General features: G+C 36.6%; 2 protein-coding genes across 2 annotated transcripts in view; one reads left to right on the top strand and one right to left on the bottom strand.

The window, feature by feature from the left end:
* The window catches only part of CWC27 (CWC27 spliceosome associated cyclophilin), a 98842-nt gene extending 98523 nt beyond the window's left edge, over positions 1–319 (bottom strand). The window contains exon 1 of the mRNA XM_050330096.1: positions 1–319. This exon is cut by the window's left edge and continues 21 nt beyond it. Within this exon, the coding sequence (XP_050186053.1) occupies positions 1–21 (21 nt within the window). The 5' untranslated portion in view covers positions 22–319.
* Positions 320–349: 30 nt separating this feature from the next.
* On the top strand, positions 350–8477 carry SREK1IP1 (SREK1 interacting protein 1). Its single transcript, XM_050330127.1, has 5 exons — positions 350–434; positions 2622–2669; positions 4242–4382; positions 6401–6479; positions 7902–8477. Exons 1-5 carry the CDS (start codon positions 422–424, stop codon positions 8089–8091), a joined length of 471 nt encoding a protein of 156 aa, XP_050186084.1. The 5' UTR covers positions 350–421; the 3' UTR covers positions 8092–8477.
* The last annotated feature ends 219 nt before the right edge of the window (positions 8478–8696 follow it).

The raw sequence follows: 8696 nt of genomic DNA, 5'->3' as shown, positions 1-8696 counted from the left end.
CTGGATGTAGATATTGCTCATGGTGGTGAAAAGACCGTGGGGCCACCGAACACCCGCTCGCGGCCGACCCTGAACTTCGCTGCTGCTCCAGGGATTCCTACCGCGCGCAGCCACCCGCCATTGTGGGCACCTCTACACAGCCCGGGGAAGGGGGGGCTGAGGCTGCATAACCCAGGAGGAGGGACGAGGAGATTATTCCCTGGCCGGAGTCTCTACGGGAGTCACTGAGAAAGGACGTCTTTGGGGAAAAAAACGAGGGGTTCTCCACAGAGCTGCAGGCCCTCCTCGAGCCTGCCGCCCGAGGGACACGGAAGTCCCCCGCCTTCCCTGTGAGTGGCACGGTCCGGGAGTGCGCCGTGCAAAGACTTCCGTCGAGGAGAGGCAGCGGTGCGGGCGGGGGCCGAGCGGTGGGAGCGGCGCGATGGCCCTGCCGGGTGAGGGGCCGGGGGCGGGAAGGGGCAGGGCTGGCGGGGTCGGGGCCGGGAGAGAGGGAACGGGGAGCGAGCGGCGGGGTGGTGGACAATTGCGCGGAGGGCGGCGGGGGCTGCTCTGTGCGGGAGTGCGGAAGGGAGGTGCGGAGGTGGCGGGGCAGGCAGGGGCAGCGCAGCGTCCTCCCTGAGCCTCCCACGTGCGTTTGGCTGATTGATACAGCCCTGCGTTGCCTGCTGGCAGGGTGTTCGTGCCGTTGCTTCGTCCTCTTGATCCTGAGGAAAAAAAGAGTGTGTAGTTGGAGAACAGCTGACCAAAGCCTGAGCTACTTCTCTGGTGAAGAGAAGGCCTCAATAAACTTGCTCCCTTTCTGGAAGGGGTTCTTGAGGAAGACTTATATTTGCATTCAGAGGTTTGCAAAGCTTTTATTTTTAACTTTGTGCTCCGCTGAATGAACCAAGTCCTTAGTGCTGTGTTGGTTTTTAATTTTCTTGAGGATTAATGCATGGGAAGGAGAAGAAGGGACAAATTTGTATGTTTTAATTGTCTAAAATTTCATCTAGTCTAAGTCCCAGCTTCTAACATTATTATTTAAACTCAAAAATAATAATAAAGTTTTAGTCTTCAGAATTTGGTGGGAGTATTGGCTGACAATATTCTTGTCAACTGCTGGGTGTTTCTCTTGGAAATCTTGACCTACACCGGAGATTTTGTAGTGTGTGCGTGACTACTGACATTCCTTGGATATTTCTTTGCCTGCAGGTCAGCTCTGTAGTAGGCCTGAAGTTTACTAAGTATTTCGGAATGTTGAGACCAATCAGGTAGCTCAGGTGATTTGGTTTTCTAGTCCCAAGGTGTAGTGAACAAGCAAATGCTGTTTGAGTGTTTCTCTGGTGTGACATTTCAAGGTACAGGCATGCCTTTGGTTTTTGTTTTGGGACGCTTTCTTCCATGTGTCCTTGAAACAGGCAGTCATACAGTAGGCACTTGAACACTGAGTTAATAGACCTTTAAGGGGTTACGTAATACTAAAGTTTTGGGATCTGCAGAAAATCATGTGTTATAATGGAATGTATGTATTTTTATTGCTTGGCTTTCCAGTACTCTTCAGGGCACGGACCAGTGAGTCGTCCAAATTCCCAAGTTAGTTTTTTCAACCTGGGGTTTAAAGGTTTCTCTGTTATTTTGAGTAGAATGTTCTAAAGACAGTGGTTGTCTCAGTAAATCATAGTTTAAATGCGTGCAATTGATATACTCCCATTTCTGGTTCTCTAATTTCTGTAATAGATTTCTTATTATGTTTGATTATTTGTTTATTTAAATACATTAAATAGTTATTCAGAAGATGCTGTATAACTGTTTAAGTCGCTGAGGTTTAATCGGAAGATGGAAGGGCATCCTTTGGTTTTGGAAATTCGGTTGTGACATTCATTATGAATAGGGTCACATGTTTAAAAATCATACTGATCTATTTGAAGGGAGGCAAGTCTGGTGTTTCTCTTCTTCTGAATCATGTTCTGTCTGTTTAACTTAACTGTGGTCTCACATAAGAAAATTTCGCACTTTTTATACCTTAAATTTGCATTATTCTGGTCCTTCTTCCTGCTTAGCAACTACAGACTTCTCGTACTCTCTTCACTTTATTACACATTTGCTTTCTTGCATCTCTTAATTCTTTGTATTTGGTGCCATGTTGTCTGGATTCACAATCATTTAACAATTTGTTGACTTTTTTTTTCTTCTGTCTTTTCAGAACTGATTTTTTGTTTGCTTTGGTTTTTAATTGCCTTTTAAAGTCAATTCCTGTAATTAAAATATAAATCACTTCAGAGTTTCCAGTGAATGTCTGTCAATATCCATGCACGGCTAGAATTTATAGGTACACTTGTAGTGTGCAGTTACAGATTACTGGAATGTCAGGTAACTATTACTGTGCTCATACTGTACTAAACAAATGCATAAGCTTTCAGAGAAGGCAATACTTTATGTGACTGGTTATACTATACAGAAAAGTGACCTTAGAAATGCACTGGTTTGCCTTTAAGTTTTTTTTAAGAGATAGGTACTTTCATATGTACTTAATACTCTTGAGTGATCACTTTTATCTGTGTATTGACATTATCAAGCCAGATTTGAAAGAAAATTGAGGGTTCTGTTTAGCAAGACCTAATTGGTGAAATTTTCTCTTTCAGGCGGAAATAAGGATAACATCAGAGCAGGATGCAAGAAGTGTGGTTACCGTAAGTCAACAAACAATATGAATTTACAGTGTTTTGTTCAATTTATGATGTTGGAACTGCCTTTTGAGGAAGGGCTGAGGGAAATGAAAAAGAAGTATTCTCCCTTATTGTCCAGATATTTGTCAGTTTTAAATGCCACATTTTTTAAATTTATTTATTTAATTTTCATTCGCTGGCTTCTCACGCCCATTGCTGCTTTTGAAAACTCTTCAGTTTCTCAGAAAAAAAATTATGCTAATATATTCCTATATACTATGTTTGCAATTACAATTACTTGAGAAAGTTTCAGTTGAAAACATCGTCTTTGATATGTACTGAAATTAGCATTTGTGCTTCTGAATGTCTCTGCCAACAGGCAGGCATTTCAGCTCAAATTAAGGTCAATCTGTGTTACAAGAAAAAATAATTTAAAATCTATATGATCTTTTAAGCCAAGAAAACCTATTTCCTTGAGCATTGTGTATTTCAAGAAACAGTAACTTTTACTATTTATAAGTTGTGCTGTTAGCATTTAGCTCATGCTTTGCATTATACACTTATCATACAGGCATGTCTGTGGCTACTTTCCTGATTAAGGGAGAGAAGTCTTAGTGAAGATTATAATTTGTTAATCACTAACTCTTTTATTTAGAACAGTGGAGGAATGGACACTGTTTTGCAGTGAATTGTATTGAACTTTTAACGCAGTGATTTAAGTTGTTAGAGTTTTTTTATGAATGTTACATGGGGTGACAGGAAAAAGTCTTGTTTCATTCTTCAACGTCAGGCTTTGAAAGAAAATTTGTCACTGAATGTTTTTATGTATGTCTTCTTCAAAAGGACCATGGATATCAATATAGATTTAGTGCTCTACTTCTGCATGCAGCAAGTATCAGAAACTTTCTGGAAGAGAGAGAAACCTGTAGTCAAATCAAACAATCCCTGTTTGTGTTCCTGAAAGCTCTGTCTTCAAGATGTAGATGCTTTGATATGAAGAACATGAGTTTATTTCAATTACTACTTGAATTCATATGTTTCCCATACCATATCTTCAGTTTGTTTTATTTCACTTTTGTTATTCCATTAGGCTTATTCAGCACAAGGTTTCTAATTGGCCTTGATTATCAAGATGTAACTTAGAAAACTAAAAATACTAGTCAGGTAGTAACTTAGTCAGTAGTAAGTACTGGTTGTTAAAGATTATAGCTCATAAGCAAATAGGATTCTATGATTTCACTAAAGGGAGTTAAAAAGAGCAGTATAACACTTGCTTTAGTTTTTTAAGTATTTCACTTGATGTTTTTAGGTAGTTTCTTAGAAAGTATCCAAGACTATAGAAAGTAAAAGTTGAACAAAATCTTTAACAGAAATAGGAGAGAGGTCATAAAGCACTATAAAATGGAAGAGCATTGCACAACCTGTCAAAATTCTTGGAGATTTTTTCAAAGTAAGCTCTCTCCTACCTCATTCACAGATCGCAGCCTACCCTTTTTGCACTTCTCAAAACCAAATAATACAAAAATGGATGTTTTTTAGTTTCTGATATTTGTTGATAACCTGTAATCTTTCTTTCTTTATATTTGTTTTGTCCAGCTGGTCATTTGACATTTGAATGTCGAAACTTCCTCCGAGTAGATCCTCAAAGAGATATTGTTTTAGATGTTAGCAGCACTAGCAGTGAAGACAGTGAGGAAGAAGAACTACAGAGATTGCAAGCCATGCGTGAAAAAAAGAGTAAGGTATTTTTTTTTCTTTTCAGAATACACTGAATAATGGTCTTCTGAAGTATAGGAACTCTCATTTTGTCCTTTTTGATAACTACCATTAGTTCTTTTAGCCTGTGATTTAATAGTAAGTCTTTTACTTCCTATGTTCAGATTTAGAGATTTGATACACCCACTTTTTTATTATTATTAATTCCTGTCATAGGTAATTACTAATGTAGCCATTTGGAACATCTCAAAAGGGCTTCTAAATGCAAAAGATTATCAGACTGTTACTAAGAACCTGATTAGGAGAAAATGATACCAATGTTCCTAGATAATCTTTTGATTATGGCATGTAGTTTAAACATCTTGTAACTAATGACAAATATAACAATTTCTCTCTAGTTTCTAAGTAGGATTTTGAGTGAAACAGCTAGTAAATTGGAATTTAAACATTCATATTTGGAGAATTAGTCTTCTATGTTTGGAAGGTGTCAACTGTTTGTCAGAGAGAGAATAGATGGGCTATTTAGCAGGTACTTGAGTTCATTTGAATTTGGACTCCAAAGAAGTAGTTCCCCTAAGTAAGAAGGGGAGGTTACTCCACCATAGCATGTTTTAAATTAATGAATGTTCTTTTTATCTGCCAAAACATCATGTTTTGTTCTGTTGCTCTCTCATTCCAGACTTGACATTTAGTTCTTACTGAAGATGCTATTTAGGGAAGAGAAGGGATAGATAGAGCCTTGTAGTTTGCTGTACACTTCAAAAGAAATGGACAGTCTCCTTGACAAGAGTGCTGAATTGGTACTGCAATGGTCCTTTCTCGGGACAAGTCTCTTTGGAAAAACTAGTTCCCACTTATTATGTATTTCTGAATGTAGGGGTTGGGATTTTTTTGGCCCTAACTGATTAAGGATGGATACCTGCAGGGAAAACAACTGTTTACTTCAGATCTTCTAATATCCATATTTATTATATTTTCTCAAACTGTGGCTGCTAAGAAGACATGTATCTTTAACTGTTAATAATCCAGTCAGATTTTTGCCATTTTCAAGTGGCCTCTTCCTCTCAAGATTTTTGCCCTATTTTCTTCAAGAAATGTTCACCCATTCTTGTTCATGTTTTTTAATTGCTCCAAAGATGATTTGCTTTTTTAATTCATATTGAATTCTTTCAGATTTTGGTCCAGAACATGCAGACCAGTAATTTGTATTTGTGGTAGCAAAAGAATCACTGCACTAGCATGCACTCTGTGTAGAAAGTATGATAGGAATAAGATGAAATACTCAAAATTGACTGTTTTAAGGATAAATTATAAAGCCAGCTGACATTGTATTTATTTAGTGGATTTGCATTTTCGAGAATTAAAAAATACTTTTTGAACTGGTATAGAAAAATCTAAGATCAGAAATTGCATCCAGTGTGATAAAAATATATTTTGTAAGTGAAATGTGAAGTTAATATGCAATACTATACAGCATTGGGGCAGGAAACAAACACCAGATGAGAGATGATGCTTCTGTCAATCTTTGTAGATGGTACACGGACAATTAACTCAAATTTATCTTAGTTATAGCATTGCTATTTGTGAAGTGTGAAAGAAGATGTGTGAATGTAACTCACGTTACATTCTTGAATATCTTAAGGGAGTATCCTTTTTTTTTTGTATGTTCTAGTTAAATGGCCTTCAGACTTAGGCAATAATATGGTAAGGTTAAGACTGTTAAAATACAGAAGAACAGATATGAAAACCTGAAGCTGATGTCAACATATAAGAAAAATCACAACTTTTTGCTATGTTTTACAGGCCTGCCTTCATTCTTAGTGCTTAGATCAAAGTAATTAGAATGTAAGCTGTGTGTAAAAATCCTGCCATTCTGCAAAATGCTTCTGAAATTGCTATATTAGACCAGAATATGGAGGAAGGAAAAGAAAACCTTTTCACAGGAATTTTGTAATGACTTTACATTGCTATTGAAGCCACTCTTTAATGCTGACCTTAATTCAACAAGTGCTTTTTAAAATGTAACTTTTTACCCATAGATTTAAACCAGGAGGAAGAAAAAAAGAAACAAAAAAGAAAACACAAAGAGAAGACAAAATTAAAAAGACCAAGGAAAAGGTAACTCATATCACACAGCTGTTTTCATTTCAAAACACAACTTCAGAAATATTTATGATATTTGGGTTGCTTCTCAGAAGATACTCCCTCTTTTCATGCAGCTTGATTTGCAGGTACATCTTTGGTTTGAAAAGCTTCCTCTTTTCCAGTGAGAACTTGTTTGTTCTTGGATTAAATGGTAAAGTCATGAGCTTTCAGCTGTGTGGTTAGGATCATGGAAGTCTTGAAAGCTCTAGCAAGCTGGAGATCTGCAGATCGGAGAAAGCAATGTTCCCTCTGACTGGAGAAGACTTCCTCTACTTCAGAGACCCTAAAATTCTTTGCATGCACACATTCATGTGTAGAAACACATGCAGGCACACGCATACTCTAAGTAACATGTAATTATCAAAAGGAAAGCTTCTGTAGTTTTACTTGATATGTGTTGAATTTTAGTGCACCTGTTAGTGTAGAAGCCTAATAAAAGTGTCATTCCAGTTTCAGAGGAAAATGTCATAATACCCCAATTTATTATGAATCTTGAGTTCTGGATTGAGGACTGTTTGGCTTATCTTTTAAATGAAACTAATGCTTAATCATTAGGAGTGTTGATAAGACAATATCCCAGGAACTGCCCTCAGAGCTATAAAATGTGTAATGTATTTGGAGATCACAGTAAGATATTTTTCAGAACTACAGAAATAACGAAACAGATTTAATACTGGTTGTATTGACATTTTTCTTCTTATTTATTTACATCGTGTAGCTCTAACTTCCACTTTTGAAGACAGTATTTACACTTACAAAAAAGAAGAATAGAAAAGAGTCCGTTTGGCTGTCAGTTTTCATGCAAGTAACTAATAGTTAATCATGTAAACAATAGCACAAAACTGCCCTTCTGAGTATTCATGATTATTTCATAACTATTATTGTTATCATAATTCTTTTATGTGTGTAATCACTCATCATTGCTGGTTAGAGACCAACACTACCAACTGCAAGAGCATCCAAATTTGTCATACCTAGTTTCTCTTAGATTTTTGCACTGGAGGAATACATTAAGATTTTTCTGAAGACATTACTCTCACATTGTTATTGATCATGTAGTTTTTTAAAAGCCAGAAGCTCTATCTTGCTGTCATACTTTATTTTCTGTTGATCTGTACTTCTAGTCTTTTTCTTCGTGACGACTGAAAAACCATACAACTTGCCTATTCCATAGGTTTTTAATCCATGTTATAAACATATAAAAGTCTTATTAAGAAAGTCATCATTCAAGTTGAACATGCAGACTGAGATATCATAAGCTTTCCAGTGGATGCTACTATGCAAATTCTACAGCAAATTTGATTTGTAACATATAAATAATGACATTTAAAAAAAATTTATTGTGGCATTTTCCTTCTTTAATTACACATTGATCTGTATTATTTTTTTCACTAGATCTTCCTCATCAAGTTCAGTTGAAGAGGATGGGCCAAAGTCAAAAAAACAAAAATCACACAAAAAAGAAAGGGAAAAGGGGAAAAAGCATAAATCTAAGAAAGGAAAGCATCATAAAAAGGAGAAAAAGAAGAGACGAAAGGAGAGAAGTTCATCTTCTGACAGTTCAGACAGTTCAAGTAGTGACTAAGGTGCTGGTCTATTTTTGTGTTCACTTCTGCAGAGATGGTGATTTTCCTGTCATATCAAATTTATTTATGCTTTGCAGTGCTGTTTTAAAAGGGGACATATATATATTTTTTTGAGAAATCTATTTGCACACATCAGTGCTTCAGACCATTTAGGAAAAAAATTTCAAGTTTATTAGTACTAAACCCTGTAAATTTAACTATTTCTTCACTCTTACTGTGATTAAGTGTATTTGTAATCCCTTACAGTAGGATATGGTAAACTTCAGTTTGCAAGCTTATGTGTAGAAAGATATAGACTTAAATATGCTTAATGTCAGAATGGTTAAATCAAATCTGGAAATTCAAGTTTTCTGTTGTCCTTTAAATAAATGTGTGTTTTACATAGCATTTTCTGCTTACATCCATTAATCAGTAAGTGCAAATATGAAACAGGTCCTGAGAAGGGAGGAATGTGCAATGAGGAGCTAAAAAAGATGGAGCCTTCAAAATTATCTTCAAAAATTGATCTAGTCTTAGACTGTGAAATACATGTACACATTCTTTTTCAGGATCACTGTAAGCAAGCTGAAAACAAAAAGAAGCAAACAAAAACCGTTAGTTTTTT

This window comes from Myiozetetes cayanensis, unplaced genomic scaffold, assembly GCF_022539395.1.
Source record: "Myiozetetes cayanensis isolate MyiCay16 unplaced genomic scaffold, myiCay2020 scf4, whole genome shotgun sequence".
In the NCBI taxonomy this organism is placed as follows: domain Eukaryota; kingdom Metazoa; phylum Chordata; class Aves; order Passeriformes; family Tyrannidae; genus Myiozetetes; species Myiozetetes cayanensis.
Note: the sequence above shows the minus strand (reverse complement) of the source record. Positions and strands in the feature narration are given on the sequence as shown.

Bases quoted from the DNA above. Each gene is read 5' to 3' on its own strand.
- SREK1IP1 (XM_050330127.1), top strand. The intron at 2,670-4,241 runs GTAAGTCAACAA...TGTTTTGTCCAG, and splicing joins ATGCAAGAAGTGTGGTTACC to CTGGTCATTTGACATTTGAA. The intron at 6,480-7,901 runs GTAACTCATATC...TTTTTTCACTAG, and splicing joins TTAAAAAGACCAAGGAAAAG to ATCTTCCTCATCAAGTTCAG.